Raw genomic sequence first — 19793 nt, 5'->3', positions numbered from 1 at the left:
ATCAATTAGTTCTTATGTCTGATAATATTCGATCGTAACTGTATAGTAATGATGTAAGTGAAAGCGCTGGTTTACTGCTGTCCACCAGGCACCCAGCAGAGTGCTTAGTTGACACGTTGTTTGTTACATATGAAAATGCAATTTGATTATATTTCTCTCTCTCTCTCTCTCTGTGTGGGTGTGTTGGGGGGATTAATCAGGAGACTTCCCAACATTGCAAGGGCGAATGCGGGCTGTGCTCCGAGTGGAGGTGGAGGCTGTGAAGTTTCTCAAAGAGGAGCCGCACAAGCTGGACAGCATGCTGAAGCGAGTCAAATCACTTACTGAAACACTCAGCACGTTGCGAAGGTACACGTGTGTGCGTGCGTGTGTGTGTGTGTGTGTGTTGTGGACACCTGACCATCACACTAATACAGTGGATATAAAAAGTTTACACACTTCTGTTAATTGACAGGTTTATGTGATTTTATTTATTTATTTATTTATTTATTTATTTTTAAATCAAGATGAAATCATGTCAGAACCTTTTCTACCTTAATTGTTAAATTGCAACTGATAAGGTGAACAATAATTGAGTCAACAATAAGAATCATTGTAGGTGAAAAAAAAAAAGTACAATAACTTGGTTGCATAAATGAGCATACCCTTAAATTAATGATTACTTGGAGCGCCTTTAGATTTTATCACAGCATTCAGTCTTTTTGGTTAAGACTCAGTCAGCTTGGTACATCTTGAGTTCACAATATTTTCGTCATTCCTCCTTGCAAAAGCATTCCAACTCTGTCAGATTGGCTGGACATGTCCTTCACTCCACAGATTTTCAATTGGATTTAGATCTGGACTGTGGCTGGACCATTCCAAAACCTTGATCATGTTTTGGTGAGGTCATTTCTTTGTTGATTTGGAGATGTGCTTTAGGTCGTTGTCATGCTGAAGGTGAAATTCCTCTTCATCTTAAGTGTTTTAGCAGAAGTCTTAAGGTTTTGTGCCACAATGGATTGGTATTTGGAGCTATTCATTATTCCCTCTACCTTGATTAAAGCCCCAGTTCCAGCTGAAGAAAAGCAGCCCAAAAGTATGATGCTGCCACCTCCGTGCTTCACTTTGGGGGTAGTGTTCTTTTGGTGACGTGTTTTTTGCACCAAACATATCTTTTGGTGTTGGTTATAGCCAAATAGTTAAATGTTGGTCTTATTAGATAACAACACATTATTCCACATGGTTTTTGGGGATTGGATTTTTTTCCCCAAAACTTTAACTGGGCATGTTTTTTTTTTTCGTGTCCTGCCACCATTACCCCAAAGCCCAGACATGAAGAATTCAGGAGGCAGTTGTCACATATATATGGAGCAACCAGTATTTGCCAGAAATTGCTGCAATTCTTTTAACGGTGCTATAGGCCTCTTGTCAGCCTCCCTGACCAGTTTTCTCCTGGTCTTCTCATCAATTTTAGAGAGACGTCCTGATCTTAGTGATGTCAGTGTTATGCCATATTTCCTCCACTTGTGGATTATTGTCCGTACAGAGTTCCATGCTATAGCCAGTGCCTTGGAAATTTTTTTGAACCCTCTCCTGATTGATCTTTTCAACAGTGAACCTCATACCTACTTTGTAAGCTCTTCGCAGCTCATGACTTTTCCAGCTGGATTTTACTGAGATTATGTCAGGAAAATATTATAGGAACAACTATATTTGGGGTTAATCAGTCACTTTAATCGATGGCAGGTGTATACTCCTTGGTATACACGTGAGTTTGGATGTGATTGGTTGATTCTGAATGTTGCTACATTCCTAATTATGCATACTTAGAGCATGCACATTTGAGCAAGCTGGGTATAGAGGCTTTGCACCATCACATCACCCCATAGGAAATGTAACTATGCCTCCATGGGGGGCACACTTGTAGTGCTTCATTCAACCGAGTTAATTGCTATGGGAATGTTTTGCTGTGTTTGGATGTGCAAATCATTTTGAATGGAACATAAGATTTTTTTAATTTACCAAAAGTAATTCATCATTATGGGGGGGGGGGGACTAGTTAGATTTCTAAACATAGAAGGGGAAATGTGGAAAAAACATTCAGCAGGACTCTGTGTCCAACGGAAAGGTCAAAACCCTATGGTATACTCACTTCATTTCCACAAAGGTAAGAATTCAAAAAAAAAAAATTTTAGAACTGGAGCAAAGTGTTCATTCTTATCCAGTGAAGTGAACATGAGCAGCACAGCGGCTCTCCAGAGCCACACCTTCACCAAGGCTTAAAAGGTGCATTTACATTTGGGGATCCTTTGGAGCACATTTGTGCGCTTGCTTGAGACCCAGTCATTATGGGAAACACCTGATGCTGATTTGAGTGCAATCAATGCACGCATATAAGGACACAGATGCTTTGTGAAGTATTATCATTATCACCGTCATGTATTTTTGTAGCCATGTTTATGACTCTGCTTTAGGTTTTGTTTTTGTAAATATCACACCTGCTAATAATAATAATAGTAAGTTACATTTATATAGCGCCTTTCTCAAACTCAAGGTCGCTTTACATAGGCCAGAGAAAACGGCGCGCACACACAAAAAAAAGGAGTTGCTAAAGAGTGGTGAGTTTATGTTCATGAAACAGAAAAGGTTTTGAGATGATATTTGAAGAAAGGAAGAGAAGAGCAATCACAGAGGGGTTGAGGAAGGGAATTCCAGAGCTTCAGGGCCATGGCGCTGAAGGACCTGTCACCCAGGGTAGAGAGTCTAGTGCGAGGAACAGCAAGGAGATTATAGCTAGAGGATCTGAGAGAGCGGGATGGATTATAAGGGGTCAGAAGATCACAGATGTAAGAAGGAGCAAAGTTATGGAGAGCTTTGAAGGTGAGTAGTATGATTTTATATTTCATTCTGGATAGAACAGGTAGCCAGTGAAGCTGAGGAAAAATGGGGGTGATATGAGCAGATCATTTGGTATGGGTGAGGAGTCTCGCTGCAGAGTTCTGAATGTATTGTCATCTTTGAAGGGATTTAGTAGGGATGCCAATAAGAAGGGAGTTACAATAATCTAAGCAGGACATAATGAAGGAGTGGACCAAAGTTTGAGCATCACTAGTGGAAAGAAAGGGGCGAAGACAGGCAATGTTCCGGAGGTGGAAGAAAGCAGTCTTGGTGAGGAATTTAATGTGGGGATCAAAGTTGAGTGAGGGGTCAAGCAGTATGCCAAGGTTTCTAACAACAGGTGAAGATTTAACAAGTGCACCGTCAATATTAAGACTGAAACTGGAGGATTTGGACAATGAAGATTTGGGGCCAATAAGCATGATTTCTGTTTTATCTGTGTTAAGTTTTAGAAAATTATTCTGCATCCACAACTTTTAGGTTTGATAGACAGTCATTGAGGGAACTTGGAGGGGGGTCAGCAGGGGAGGATGTAGTGAGATATTACTGGATGTCATCAGTGTAGCAATGGAAGTTAAGACCATGGTTATGAATAATTTGGCCAAGGGGCAGGATGTATATAAGGAAAAGGAGGGGCCCAAGAACAGACCCCTGGGGGACACCACAAGTAATAGGGGACATGGAGGACTTATGTAGACCCAGTGTGACAAACTGTCATCTGTTGGTGAGGTAGGCCCAAAACCATTGGAGGGTTATGTCTGTGATGCTAATATCTGACAGACGGGAGATGAGTGTGTCATGATTGGTGTCAAATGCAGCAGATAAATGAATGAGAATGTTAAGTGAACCACTATCAGCAGATAGAAGGAGGTAATTTACCACTCGCAGGAGAGCAGTCTCTGTACTGTGATGTGTGCTGAAACCAGATTGAAAGGGCTCATACAGATTGTTTTCAATGAGAAAGGAATGAAGTTGTGAAGCAACCACTCTTTCCAGTATTTTTGCTAAAAAGGGAAGGTTGGAGATTAGTCAGTAATTGGACAGAGAGGTTGGATCTAAATCAGGCTTCTTTAAAATGGGAGTAACTGCAGCCATTTTGAGGGAAGTGGGAACAACACCAGAATTGAGGCATGAATTAACCAACAATGCAATTGGTTCACAGATGATTGTGGAGCATGCCTTGAGTACAGGAGTAGGGACAGGGTCGAGCTGACATGAGGAGGAGTTAGACTTGGCGATGATGCACTCTTCTTGCACTTAAGCATGCGGCAGTAGACAGATCTGGCACAATACTTCACAAAGTCTCTGTGAAAACAAAGTCCTTATGTGCACGTGCTGATTGCACTCAAATCAGCATCAGGTGTTTCCCATAATGACTGGATCCCAAGCATGCACACAATGCACTCCAGAGGATCCCCGAATGTAAATGCACTTTAAGTCTCGGTGAAGGTGAGGCTGTGCCGAGCCGCTGTGTTGCTCATATTCACTTCACTATATAAGAATGAGCACCTTGCCGAAGTTGTGAAATTATTTTTTTTATTCTTACCTTCGTGGAAATGAAGTGAGCATACCATAAGATTTTTGACCCCTCCATTCAGCACAGAGTCCGGCTGAATTTTTTTCCCCCATTTTCCCCTTCTACGTTGAGAAATCTCTCCATTTTTTTCCTCCTGATGATGAATTACTTTTGGTAAATTAAAAAACCTGATATCTTCGTTTCGTTCAAAACAATTTGCATATCCAAAAACACAGCAGCACCTTCCCGTACCAATCAATAACAACTAACTCATCTGAATGAAGCACTACAAGCATGCCCCCCATCACGGCGGCGTAGTTACCATTGCTATGGGGCCACATCACGGGCGATTGCTCTAAGACAACGAGGGAGGCTCAGCCTCCTCTAAAAATGACGAACATCATGTAGGATGAATTGCGCTAGGCTTATGTTATAGCCGATCTTATAACATTGCTATTTCAGATCCAGAATCATAGAAATATATGTGCTCAACCCAACTACAGTGCAAAATCATTCCGTTATAACTTTCCCCAGTTCGCCTAATGTGTGCGTGAGTGTTTCCCCCTCGTGACAACGCGATGCAGCCCAGCCTCAGTGGACTTCAATGGCATTTGGGAGCTATGCACTTTTCAATATCAAAATGCAAGACAATTATTGGACAAATACTGCGAAAACGCCCGCCCACGGAGTCCCACAGACTCCCAGCCTCAATGGACTTCAATGGCATTTGGGAGCTATGCGCTTTTCAATATCAAAATGCAAGACGGTTATTGGACAAATACTGCGAAAATGCCCGCCTACGGACTCCCAGCCTCACAGTGGGAGGGACATGGCAAAGCTTTCCGCGAGGAGACTGGTGATTGGTGAAAGCGGCCGGATATTTTCTTTGATTGACAGCTCGTTTCAAATATAGACAGGCAGCGGTGAATTTCAGTTCAGTCCCATGCGGATTCGCAAGTGCTGTGGTGTATTGTAAGAGATCAGTTTACATTTCGATTTCATTCATTATATACGGTTTCTACCAACTTTTTTAGTTTGTATATATTTTCATTGTAAATAAAGTGTAAATATAGTGTTGTCAAGTTTGCTATCTTAGTTCCAGAAATTTCGTTTATTTGAGTGACTGAACTTGAACTTGAGGGGGCTAGTCAGCTAGCAAGAAAGCTGCACACGGATGCCAAGCATTGCTGATTTAATTTTGGCGAAGCCATTTGCCAGTCTTCCTTTCGAGGAAAAAATTAAAATTAAAGAGCAGGGTAGACCAACGCCTCAAATTGACTTGGTGAAAAAGGTAGGGAATAATACTCATTCCTTTCAGCTCTCCTGGTACGAGAAAGTGAATTGGCTAACAGCAAGTGACCCACATCAACAACAGCAAATGGGCTACTTTAGTAATATGTCATGGATGGACCAAAAATATAGAATCTATTTAAAATGTTTATGCTGAGTATATTATATTGGAATATATATTTTTCTGGATATGAATTAAACACAGCTACAATTTGGAAAACATTTTTAAACAAAAACACAGCCGAGAACATTTCACACTACAGACCTGGATTAAAAGTGAAGGGTTATCAAAATTGTCAATAAAACATTTCTCAGTCAAAATAAGTAAAATATAGGGAAAGTATCATTGAATGAAATGTGTGGCACCCAGCTCTATGTTTGGCTCCCCAAGGTCAGTGCTTGTGCCTATTCCAAAACACACTGCTGTTACTGCTGAGGTTCCTGACAAAGAGCTGCTTTCAATAATGATAAATTTTTAAACAACATGCCACAATTTTAAAATATAAAATGTTAAAATATACCCCCCCCAACACCACCATCATGTATATTGGACAGTAGGCTAATGGGCCAAAAGAGCCTGTTATTTCACAGTTTGTGACCCTGCCAACAATCAGCCAGATCAGAGGCAAGAGTATGGGCAAAATTTATGTGTTTTTTCTTTTAAAATCTGGAAATATCGTAACCGACCAGCCTCCCCTGTTTGAAAGACTACCAGCCGCCACTGAGTCACATGATGGTGCAAAGCTTGTATTGGAAGTTTTTTGTTTTTCCCTAGAGTATTTCTGATTGGCTGTTACTTGATTTTTATATGCAATTTCATAATAAAGGTGAAAAAGATTCTAGCATGATTAAACTTGGTTTCATTTTTCTACATCACAAAAATCTGCCATTTTTAACAGGGATGTGTCGACATTTTATATCCACTGTATGTGTTTTTTTTTTAACATCCCATTCCAGATCCAGTCCTTCCTTTGTTGTTATAGTAAGGTCCACTCTTCTTGGAAGGATTTCCTAGAAATGTTGGAATACAGATGGGGGGTTGCCCATTCAGCCACAAGACTATCAGTGAGGTTAGACACTGATTCTGGGTGTGGAGGCCTGGGGCACAGTTGGCGTTCCACTTCATCCAAAAGGCGTTTGTTGGGGTTGAAGTCAGGGCTCTGGCAGGCCACTCAAATTCTTCCACTCCAGCCTTGAAAAACAATGTCTTTATGAGCCTTGCTTTATGTATGTAGTCATCATCATTCTGGAACAGGTTTGGGCCCCTTAGTTCCAGTGAGGGGAAATTGTAATGCTACAGCATACAGAAAGATCCTGTACAATTGTGTGCTTCCAACTGTGTGGTAAAGGTTTGGGAAAGGCCCACATATTGATGCGATGGTCAGGTGTCCACAAACTTTTGGCCAGATTTGATATGGTTTTCATCTCTTTATCTTTGTTCAGTTTTGTCCATATTGTCTCACTGGCTGCGTCTTTGTCTGTCTACACATAGTAGAGACATGACACGTCTTAATCAAACCCTTATCAAACTTCTGTGAAGTCTGGCATCTGACTTTAATTTTATTATAGTATATTTCAGGTTATAAATAACTTCCTAATTTGACACAGAAATTCAATCCATTGTATTTCTATAGCAGTTTTAACAATGGACATTGTCACAAAGCAGCTTTATAGAAATATGTATATTCTTGATAAAAATTTTAAGCCAGAGGTGATTATGGCAAGGAAAGTTTCCTAAGAAAATATGAGGAAGAAACCTTGAGAAGAACCAATCTCAAAAGGGAACCCATCATCCCTCTTCTGGTGGACACCAGATAGTGTGATTTATAAATAATTTCTCTTCTACAACCCCAATTCCAAAAAAGTTGGGACATTGTGTAAGCTGTAAATAAAAACAGAATACGATAATTTGAAAATTATGGAAATCCTTTATTTCACTGAAAATAGTACAAAGACAATATATCAGATATTGGAACTGAGAAATGTTATTGTTTTTTGAAAAATATATGCTCATTTTGAATGTAATACCAGCAACACATTTCAAAAAAATTGGGACAGGGGCATGTTTACCACTGTGTTGCATCACCTCTACTTTTAACAACACTCTGTAAACATTTGGGAACTGAGGAGACCAACTGCTGTAGTTTTGAAAGACACATGTCCCATTCTTGCCTGATAAACAGTTTCAGTTGCTCAAGTTTGGGGTCTCCTTTGTCATATTTTGCGCTTCATATTGTGCCAAATGTTTTAAATGGGAGACAGATCTGGACTGCAGGCAGGCCAGTTTAGCACCTGGACTCTCTTACTGCGGAGCCATGCAGTTTTAATATGTGCAGAAAACAGTTTGGCATTGTCTTGCTGAAAGAAGGAAGGCCTTCCCCGAAAAAGATTTTGTCTGAATGGCGGCATATTGCTTTGAAAGATGTATATATCATTGAGCATTAATGAAACCTTCCCAGATGTATAAGCTACCCATGTCATGTGCACTAATGCACCTTCCTACTATCACAGATGCTGGCTTTTGAACTGTACACTGATAACAAGCCAGATGGTCCCTCTCCTCTTTAGCCTGGAGGACATGATGTCTAGGATTTCTAAAAATAATTTCTAATTTTGATTCGTCAGACCTTGGTACAATTTTCCACTTCGCCTCAGTCCATCATAAGAGCTTGGGCCCAGAGAAGGTGGCAGTGTTTCTGGATATTGTGTATATATGGTTTTAACTTGCATTTGTGGATGCAGTAATGAACTGTTTTCACAGACTATGGTTTTCTGAAGTGTTCCTGAGCCCATACAGTGATTTCCACTACAGACATGTCTGCTTTTAATACAGTGTCACCTGAGGGCCTGAAGATCACAGTCATCCAATGTCAGTTTTCAGCCTTGTTTCTTGCATACAGAGATTTCTCCAGATTCTCTCAACCTTTCAATGATGTTATGTACCATAGATGATGTGATCCCCAAATTCTTTGCAATTTTAAATTGAGGAACGTTATTCTTAAATTGTTGCACTGTTTGCCCATGCAGTCTTTCACAGAGTGGTGAACCCCTCCCCATCTTTACTTCTGAGAGACTGAGTCTCTCTGAGATGCACTTTTTATACCCAATCATGTTACTGACCTGTTGCCAGTTAACCAAATTAGGGGTTTTTTTTAGCATTACACAATTTTGTCAGTCTTTTGTGGCTTTTTGAAATATGCTGCTGACCTCAAATTCAAAATAAGCATATGTTTTTCAAGAAACAACAACATTTCTCAGTTTCAACATTTGATATATTGTCTTTATACTATTTTCAATGAAATGTAGGTTTTCCATGTCTTTCAAATCTTCACATTCTGTTATTATTAATGCTTTACACAGTGCCCCAACGTTTTTGGAATTGGGGTTGTATAACCACGTTATCAACTGTTCAGTGATTGAGACATTGTAGCAGTTGCTGTCCTAAGGCTATCATAGAAATTGCCGTCCTAAGCCTTCTTCATGATTTCTAAGTGGTACCATCCTCATTAATCTTTAAGGCTCATTTATACTCCCTTTACATATGAAAATAAATGCATCTATTTCAAACAATGTAACTGTCACTGTCCACATACCGGTATTTCCATGCCTCCTTTACATTGGCGTAGATGCTAAGCAGTGCATCCACTAGGTGGCAGCTCAGGGTCAAAAGGTTCTGACAACAACAAACATGCGAAAGGTGGAGGAGGTTGTAATAATGTACCTGTTAAGAAAGAGGCAAAAGCAGAGGCAGGTTTGTGGGGTGGATTTGTGAGGCAATGTGACAGCATCCAAATATTCCAGTTCACTAAAACACTCTATGCCCATGAACCCTCCAGTTCTGATCCTTTACCCAAGAAAAGCAATTCAAAATTCTTGACTAAACAAATATTTTCAGGCTAGGCTTAAGCACTGTAACTGTGTCTGAGTCCTGAACACTAATTAGAAAGTGTTTTATAGGTTAATAGTAGTATTTTATAATCGATGGAAAATTTGATTGGGAGCTAATATGGTGTGGATAAAATAGGGGTGATATGGTAATATTTTCTGGTTCTAGTAAAGACTGTTTACTCTTTTCTGGTTCTAGTAAAGCTGCTGTATTCTGGACTAACTACTGGAGCATTTTATGCATCTACTGGAAAATCTTGACAATAGGAGATTACAATAATCCAACTTAGAATTAACAAAAGCTTGAACTAGTTTTCCTGAATCATATAGTGACATGTTTCATATCTTAACAGTATTTCTGAGATGAAAGGCGGCTATCCTCAGGCCTTTAAATTACACCTTGGCCAGGCCGTTTAACGGTGTGCCCAAATTAAATGCGCCCAAATTAGCGTCCCCAAATTAATCAAGTAAAAAAGGGCTGATACACATCTTTATCACACCTTGATCGTTCCGATTTCCGATCAAAACAATTAAGTTATTTCCAAAATCGACCGAAAATGTCAAGCAAGCGACGGAACATTACCTATAACCCACTCAGAAAGGTACCAATCTCTTTCCTGATCGGCGGAAGTTGGATTCCCGAGGTTTGATTGGTTATGGCATCTGCCATTGACTCGTATGCTAGCGTTTCTGCTTTGATTTTCTGGAAGCCACGATGCCACGTGGACGGCCTGTTACTACAGGACGCTCGCACAACAAGCAAAGCGACACTTATGAGAGCCGCCGTCTAACTCGTACCTGCTTCAAAAAAGGCAAAAATTCATACTATCATTCTGATCAATTTAGACATCTGAAACCTCTATGAGAGAGGAAATTTGACCTGCAATCAGAAATTTTCTTCCGCGCGCCAAAGGGGGGAAACCCCCCTCCCGGTGTTGCCAGATTGGGCGGTTTCGAATTCTACTTTGCGGGCAAAAAATGGCTTGGGCTGGTTGACAACAATTGGGCGGGTTTGACGTTAGTTCGGCGGGTTTTTATCAGATGTTTATATAGTTTCACTACCACTAGAAAGCAGAGATGGGAGAGAATGTAAACACCTAAGCTGAATGATGTTCTTGAATATGTGAAGGAAATCAGGAAAAACAGCTATCTTTGGTCAACTGAGGCAAGTCATAAACCTAGTTTACCCAGTACCCCTTAGGTATTTTAAACAGCCAAAATCGAGCATTGGCCTAAATTAATCTCATTAAGTATTATTTAAACAAAAAAAAGTCGATGTAACTGTAAGACTAATATGAATGTGTGTAATGTAGTGCAGAAACTGAACTCATAAACTAGTAAATAAGAGTGACAATCCATTGTCCATTTTCTCTTCTCATGTTACATTCAGCCATGCATCGTAGCCTAACTTTTTTTTTTTTTTATTGAAGTATATAAAACAGGTACAATCTAACAAATCCACAAAAATCAGGATAACAGATGATGAAAATACATGGATGTAACAAAAATAAATTAAGCAGAATAACTAGGCCTATAAAATTAATAAAACAGGATAAATAAAAAGATAAATAAATAAAAGACAAATAAAAAATAAATAACCTCAGCAATGCAGATGTTAGATATGCATCGTAGCCTAACATAGCCTACATAATATTATGCGTGTGCGTCACCTACTGGTGCATGTAGGATTCAGAACACAGCAGATGATTGCAAAGTTATAATCTGATTCAACCATACGGAGCCGAGTACCAGACAGCAGATTTTTCACCTCCAGCACAGACCGTCTCATGTTGCTATTTAGAAGTTGTTTGCATTGTTGTTCAATTTACAAATAGTATACTGATCTTTAGCTGCATATTTTTACTTTACAAGATAGGCATCAAGTACATTTTACATTTTGGGTGGTTTTAAGTGCATTTTGGCGGGTTTTGAACATATTTTGGGCTGGAAAACGTCAGCAGTATCTGGCAACACTGCCCCTCACTCGCTACGCTCGTTCGCGCAGTTGCTTCGCTCCTTTGATGTGCCCAAATTAGTGTAATCTAAAGGCCTGATCCTAGTAATGTTATCTCCACGAGTTTCAAATGGAAACACTGTAGTCAATAACCCCTCTTCTCTTCACCCTGTACACCGCCGACTTCTGCTACAACTCGGAGCTGTGTCACGTTCAGAAGTTTGCCGATGACACAGCCATCATTGGGTGTATCAGTGACGACAGAGAGGAGGAGTATGGACCCTTTTCAGTCACGTGACCTTCGTAAACGCGACCACCATTTTGGACATGTAGCGGACTTCGGCTCGAATTGGTTTGAATGCGAGGAAGGCGACAAACGGAGAACATACAAGAAAAAAGAGCGAGATGCAGAAAACACCTTCGCTATCCAGCGACGTAGGGCATTTACAGGGCGAGCAGAGGGAGAAATAACAACAGTAACGACACATTAGCAACGCCGTACAGAAATAACGGTTCATGGCACAGACCCTTTCGGTTCTCGCTCATCTAGCTGCTACAATGACTGCTTAGACTGCAACAATAATACCTAACACACATTTAAGTATCCGTCGTAAAGACGTGAAACTCATCGAGTGACGAGTGTGTTCATTGATAAGCTAACACAATCTAAAGTAGACATACCATCACACTGCCCTGGCGCTGTGTACAGTTTACCTTCTATGGTTTGTGCACTCGCTATTTGCCATTACTTTCTCCAACCGTTGTTAGAGATTACAGGGAACGGCCTGGATTTAAGAGACAAATACATGTTCCTCTTGTTTTGAACACTTAGCCCATGTTTACATTAGACCGTATCAGCGGATCATCAGATTAACGTTTTTAAAAGCGATTAGTGTGCACACAGCAACACCAATACACGATTCGTCTGCACACAGCAACACCAATACACGGATACGCTCAGCTCCGCAGGCATCCTGCGCTCCAAATCACTCCGCCCTGAACAGCGAGTGCCCTCTGGAGGGTGCCCACTCCGGCCCTGCGCAGCTCACACAGCGCGCGAGTGAAGTGCACGAGCCACGATTCGGGACTGAGCCGCTGTGTGTGTGATCCCAGCGCAGATCACTTACCACTCGCAAGTGGAAGGATGGCAAGCCTAAAGACAATGGTTTTTTTTTTTGGTTACATAGTCAAGAGAGGTGTCGGATCACTGGATCCAGTGTAAATAGCTGCCGGAGCCAACGCCCGAGGTTCCGGAGCGCGCTCCGGCTTGCTCCCCCTCAAATTAAGCGCTGTTTGTAGAACACTGCCTCTGATCTGTCCTACAGTCTACCAACAGCAAAGGAACACAACGCTAGCTAATGTCGTTAGCTAATAGCTACTACAGAAGAACAAAGAGGTTACAATGGGTTATTTTAGCCTATTTGGTTACACACTCGCCGCCACAGAATGTTAACAGCAATGTAATGCCTTTTCTGGCTAATTTTATTCATCTTACCTCCAACAAAGTGGTCACTACACAAGCGCTGGTATGCCGAGGGCTGCCAATCTGTTAATGGCCGCTATCCATCTTCTCCGTCGGGATCCGATAAAATGATAAACCTTGCCTTGTTTGTTGATGGTTACTGCATCCAGGTGCACAACAATATAGTGGCATGATGGAAGTCTTGCTGAAAATAAACACTTTCTTTGCTGCCGTTCCTCAATGCTGGCTGTGGTAAACTACTGGCAGTACATGTCCAAAATGGCGGCCGCGTTTGTCGTGACGTCACGTGAAAAGGGTCCATAGGAGCCTGGTGAGGGACTTTGCTGTGTGGTGCAACAGGAACCATCTGCAGCTCAACACCTCAAAGACCAAGGAGCTGGTCATTGACTTTGGGAGGTCCAGACCAAGGTCACGACCAGTTCTGATCAAGGGAGTCGAGGTGGAGGCTGTGGATTCCTACAAGTACCTCGGGCTGTGGCTGGACAGCAAGCTGGACTGGACTTGCAACACCAATCACTTATACAGAAAGGGACAGAGCAGGCTATACTTTCTTAGGAGGCTGCGGTCCTTTAACATCTGCAGGAAACTCCTGTGGATGTTCTATCAGTCTGTGGTCGCCAGTGTCCTGTTTTACACCGTGGTGTGCTGGGGGGGGGGGCAGCACATCCAAGAAGGACACATCCAGGCTGGACAAACTGATCAGGCGGGCCAGCTCTGTGGTCGGCATGAAGCTGGACTCTCTGGTGACGGTGGCAGAGAAGAGGTCTATGGACAAACTATTGAACATCTCTGTTTATCTGTAATGATGCTGCTGGAATCTTAATTTCCCTGAGGGAACCCTCCCAAAGGGATCAATAAAGTTTTATCTAATCTAATCTAATCAGACCAAGGTCTTTTGCACATAAGAGAGAGACCATCCAGAGTTTCTACGCAATTAGAAAGCTTACTTCTAGCTGTATGTGGTCCTAGTACAAGTACTTCTGTTTTGTCAGCATTAAGCAGAAGGAAATTAATAAGCATCCAGTGTCTAATGTCCTTCATATAATCCTCAATTTTATTAAGCGGGTGTCTCTCATGTTGCTTTGCTGAAACATACAGCTGTGTGTCATGAGCATAACAGTTTAATTTTAATTAATAATTTAACTGAGATAGCATATAAAGGAAAAAAGTGAGCCTGAAACAAAGCCTTGTGGAATACCAAATTTTACCTTAGTATGCTTAACTCCAACGACATTTTCTAGTCTGTCAAGGAGAATATTATGATCAGTGGTGTAAAAAGCTGCACTAAGGTCAAGCAATACAAGCAAGGAGATACAACCCGAATCAGAGGCTAGCAGTAGGTAATTTAGTACTTTAACCAGTACTGTATCTGTGCTATGATGAGGCCTAAATCCTGACTTGTACATTTCATGAATGTTATTCCTATGTAGGAATGAACACAAGTGCTGTGTTCCAACCTTTTCTAGGATCTTGGAGATAAAGGGCAGGTTTGATATTGGCCTTTTCCATTCCAATGACTGTTCAACTATAATTCTGAGCATTGCAATTTGATCGATACATAACCTATCCTGTCTGAAGCCTGCTTGGTGATCTCTCAGCTTCTTGTCTGCCGTTTTCAACTCATCCCTGTATATAGCATTTATTGACTTCCAGAAGGCTTTTGACAGTCTCGATAGAGAATCACTGTGGAATTTAATAAGGCATTACAGAATACCTGAGAAGTTCATTAGTCTTATTAAGAATACGTACAACGGGATGTCCTGTAGAGTTCTACATGAGGGCAACCTTACCGACAGATTTGAAGTTAGGACAGGTGTCCGTCAGGGCTGTTTACTATCACCTTTCCTATTTCTGCTAGCTGTGGACTGGATAATGTGGGAGAGCACAGAAGGTAGAAGGAATGGAATACAGTGGACCTTGTGGAACCAGCTGGATGATCTAGACTTTGCTGATGACATCATTCTACTATCGCATAGCCACAGTCGGATGCAGGATAAGATCAGACTCCCTGGAGCAGTCAGCAGCTAAACTGGGGCTATTCATTAGTAAGGATAAAGTCTATGAGGATTAACAACGAGAACCCTCTTCTACTGGAGAAGGGTGACATCGAGGAGGTTTCGTCTTTCACGTATCTTGGAAGTATTGTGAGTACAAGTGTAGGCACAGATGATGACATCAAAGCTAGAATCGGGAAAGCCAGTGCAGCCTTTAATATCTTGCAGAAGGTTGGGAAAGCGAGGGACACCACATCATCAACCAGATTACATATCTTCAACACCAATGTCAAATCGGTGTTGCTGTATGGCTCAGAAACTTGGAGGACTACAATGGCTATGCTGGGGAAAATACAAGCATTTATTAATAGATGTTTAAGAAGGATACTTAGGATTTGGTGGCCCAAAAAGATCAGGAACGAGGATCTTTGGAAGAAGACTAATCAGGAACTGGTCGGAAGACTGATATGTAGAAGGAAATGGACTTGGATTAGTCACACGCTGAGGAAGCCGAAAGATCACATTACCAAACAGGTTCTTACGTGGAACCCATCTGGAAAGCGCCGGCATGGTAGACCTAGGAATACATGGAGGCGAAGTGTAGAGGCGGAAATGTGGAAGGAGGGACACAGCTGAGGAAAGCTAGAAAAGATGGCTCAAAATCGCAGACGATGGAGGCTTGTAGTCGATGGCCTATGCGCCGTGAGTGAGCGAGAAGGTGATAAGTAAGTTGATATTGGCCTGTAGTTGGACAGCTGACAGGGCTCAAGGTCATTTTTTTTTTTTTTTTAAATCAGGAGTTTGATAACTGCTAGTTTAAAAGGTTCATGTACATAGCCAGTACTAAGGGAAAATTGTATTATTTTTAGAAGAGGTTCAGTTGCTTCTGGTAGAATCTATTTGAAGAAATTTATAGGTAAGGGATATAGTGCCCAAGCTGATGAGTTTGATGAGGAAATTGTGAAATTAGTTTGGTGTCTTAAAGGGGAGTAAAACATTTCTAATTGCTGATCTGATGTAGTTATTATTTACATGATTGGTTATCAAATTGTCTGGCTTAAATTTATAGTCTGAATTTTTGCCTGATATTCTCAGTTTTACCATGAAGTCATTGCTACTACATATTGATGGTGTGCATGCTTCTGTGCTTGTCTTATTTCTAGTTAATTTTTCTCCAGTATTAAATAAGAATCTAGGATTATTTTTGTTGTCTTCTATTATGGTGGGGAGGTACTGCTTTAAGGTGTGTGATTGTTATACCAAATTTGATAGCTTTGGGAGATTTTTGGTAAAACTATTTGCAGTAGCTGAAGTGAAATGTGCATTTGGCACGGTGGTGTGGCAAGGTGCATATATTATGGTTAAGACACTTTTTAAAGGAGATGAGGTAATGATCCAAGAGAGCTTCATACTGTGGAAGTGTGACCATATTTTCTACATTGTGTGACCACCATAATCAGTGGGTCCTATTGCGTTTTGATTAACCCTTACTGAATCTAGAATGGACAATGAACGCTGTTCTCAGAGGGTCTTCCAGATTATCAAAATGAATATTAGTCTCCAACAATTAATGGTTTGTCTAAAGAAACATCCAGGTTTGAGGTGAAATTCGTAAATTCACAAAGGAGTTCAGAATATGGCCCTGAGCGTCTGTAGCTAGTAATTAGTGTTATTGACCGAGTAGACTTTTTTTTTCTTCTACATATAGTGTATTAGTATAAAGATCTTCAAATGCATTGAATTTATGTCCAGGTTTTCGTGTGACACCTTGATTATCATTATAAATAACTGTGACGCCTCCTCCTCTGCCAGTTAGACAAGGCTGATGTACGATCCTGATTCCAAAAATGTTAGGATGCTGTGTAAAATGTAAATAACATATGCTGCCATTCAGACAATGTGTTTTCAGGGACGTCCCTGCTTATTCCAGCAAGCCAAGCCACATTTTGCATGTGTTGCAACAGTAGTATGGCTTTATAGAAATCTTCCTAGGAAGGAGCTGCTTAAAAGATTCTTTGTTTATATGGCCCTTTACTGTTTTAAACCTGTGTATGTTTGTATTCTATAGGTGTGCCACAGAAGGTTTACTGAAATCTTCAGATTCGGTCACCACAGTAGTTGATGAAGGAGAACCAGCGCCTCCTGCTGATCTCCACAGCACTATCACTCTGCTTGAGCCTCAGAAATCCTCTTTGAGTTCAGAGGTTGTCAACTCCCAGCCTCTGTTATCCCACTGTGGCCAGAGCTCTTACTCACCCGCTTCGGAGTTGCCTACAAAACAGATCAGCAACACGAGGCATGTTGAGACATGCAGCTCAGCTCAGCCAGAACATGCACCACCACTGAGCAGCAGCAGTGGAGTGACTTTAAGTTGTAATGTGACCCGTTGTAATGGAGCTCCTAGCAGTGGAACTTCAAGCCTGTTTATCGAGGAGATCATCAGTCACAGCAAGGGCAAAAACAGAGCCCCATCCATTGAGGTGAGTACCAAAGGAAATGTACATTTAAGCAGCAGATACCCTAGATTTTCCTCACTGAAAAAATTCAGCTGAACATAGGCAAAAGGAAAAAAAGTCCAGTGCTTAGTGCTCAGGTTTTTTTTTGTTGGTTGGTTGGGTTTTTTTTGCTTGTAACATTTTTTGTTTTCTATTTGCCACAGTTCTAATGAGTATTTGTTCAAAGACCTTTTTTCTGTTTGTAATACATTCTATCCAGTCCAACATATTGTACTTATAAGAGTGCATTGTGCAAAGCTATACATAAATAAACAACTGGTGAACAAATAATTAAAAGGTTTAAACTAGAAGGGCACTTGGTAGAGTGCATACCTACACCAATCTATATATTCAGATTTGCATCAAAATCTAATCAATTGTTCCTTGGCCCATGGTCCACTTTTCTTCAAAATCGCATCAAAGTCCATTGACTACTTTTTGAGTTATGTTGGGAACAGGCAAACAAACGGAGGCAAAAACATAACCTCCAAGAAAGTTGGCGGAGGTAATAACACATCAGTGGAAGATATGATTAAAATGTTATGAAAACATTTAAAACTTGTAAAGGTACTCATTTTTGAAATTCAAGTGCCATATGGGGGGGGGGGGGGTTCTAGGTTATAGTCGATCCTCTATAATGATGGTTAAACTTTCTCATTTGAGACGTAGGGTAGTCATTGATCCATGCTCATTGTTTTTGGTTTTTGGATTCTGTTCCCCATAGCTAAGTTCACCTTGATGAATTTCATGTAAATTTGATTTCTCTTACTCTCTTTGTCCATAGTTATCTTGATTTTGTGCTTTATTTAGTTTTCTCTGTCCATCTGTCTTTGTCCAGGCGGCTGAGAAAGAGTGGGAAGAAAAGCGGCATAGCATGTGTCATTATGACGGATTGGAGTTTGAGAAGATGCTGCAGGAAGCAGAAGCCAACATGCTGAGAGGAATACCAAGCATGGATGTTTCAGTTGGGGGTGGGATTCTGCCAAGCCCTGCTGCAGCACCTCCTTCTACCTCAGAGGAGCGAGTGGAGAAACCCAAGCCTTCTGCACCCCCAACACAAGGTCAGAGGTCATCCTCCACTTGCTTCTCACTGGCACTTGCAGTTTTGCAGTCACACTTGTATACTTGTGCTAAAAAGAAACAACTATTTTGAGTTTAATATACCGGTACTTTCTTTCAATATACAGTCCACTCCAAGAGTGTTGGAACAGCAAGGCTGATTTTTGTTTGTTTGTTTGTTTTGTTTTGTTTTTGCTATTCACTGAAGACATTTTGGTTTGAGATCAAAAGATGAATGAGATGATAGATCAGAATTTCAACTTTCATTTTCTAATATTTACAACTAGATGTGTTCAACAAATTAGGACATGGCACCTTTGGTAACAAACCACCCAATTTTTACGTAAGGAAAAGTACTGAACAGAAAGAAGTAAATAACACCTATTTATTCTATCCACATTCACTAGATATGCGCAATCGTGTGCTCTGATTGGCTACTACTAGGCTCATATACCGTGAGTAGAAAAAAAACAAAATGACGGAGCGTGTTACTGAACCAACTGAGGACGAAATAAAAACTCTGCTCAAAAACAAAACCCCAAATATATACAAAAAAAGCAACAAAATATGGAATAAAAGCACTTGATGGGAAGAATGTATCTTTTTTATTTTTCAAGAATTATTATAGCATTTTTCACAAATTGCTACTGTCATTTCGCCGGTTTATTTACATTATAAGCGTAAATGATTTTGTCGGACGTTTTGTATAAAGTTTTTATTTATTGAATTTGCAAAAAAATAAAAATCCTCTGTTTCTCAAAATCTAGTGAATGTAGATAGAATAAAACAGTTATTCCACAGAATCGAGTCATACATGGCTTATAGCCAACTCAGCACTACGTGCCTCTTTGGCTGTTAGCTTATGTACGACTCGATTTCGTGGAATAACTGTTAAGTGTATGGTTGCATATCTTTTGCTTATAATAACTGCATTAAGCAGGTGACCCACTGATATCACTGAATGTTGCATTCTTGTTTTTTTATGCTTTTCCAGGCTTGTGCCACAGCTTCTTTCATTTGTTGTTTGTTTTGGGTCGACGCCTCAAAAATTATAACTGTGGTCAAAGGTTACTTACAAATGTTTGAGATTAGTATTCGTAGTATTTTAATTAAGTATGTATACTGTATCCATTAGTATATTTAGAATATACAGTACAGTTAAGTACAGATTTTTCACTAGGGTTACCTTGATTCTAGTTAAATAAATAAATTATACCACACATTCTGTTGAGATCAACTC

At 40.6% G+C, this 19793-nt stretch overlaps 1 protein-coding gene across 16 annotated transcripts in view; it reads left to right on the top strand.

The window, feature by feature from the left end:
- The window catches only part of si:ch211-285f17.1 (sickle tail protein homolog), a 422785-nt gene that overhangs the window by 381766 nt on the left and 21226 nt on the right, over window positions 1-19793 (top strand). For all 16 annotated transcript variants that reach the window (XM_060921371.1, XM_060921379.1, XM_060921372.1 and 13 more), the window contains 3 exons: window positions 201-348; window positions 17068-17479; window positions 18333-18555. In XM_060921371.1, coding sequence (XP_060777354.1) covers window positions 201-348; window positions 17068-17479; window positions 18333-18555 — 783 coding nt within the window. The remainder of the gene's footprint in view (window positions 1-200; window positions 349-17067; window positions 17480-18332; window positions 18556-19793) is intronic.

The sequence above is a fragment of the Neoarius graeffei genome, chromosome 5 (genome assembly GCF_027579695.1).
Source record: "Neoarius graeffei isolate fNeoGra1 chromosome 5, fNeoGra1.pri, whole genome shotgun sequence".
In the NCBI taxonomy this organism is placed as follows: Eukaryota; Metazoa; Chordata; class Actinopteri; order Siluriformes; family Ariidae; genus Neoarius; species Neoarius graeffei.
Note: the sequence above shows the minus strand (reverse complement) of the source record. Positions and strands in the feature narration are given on the sequence as shown.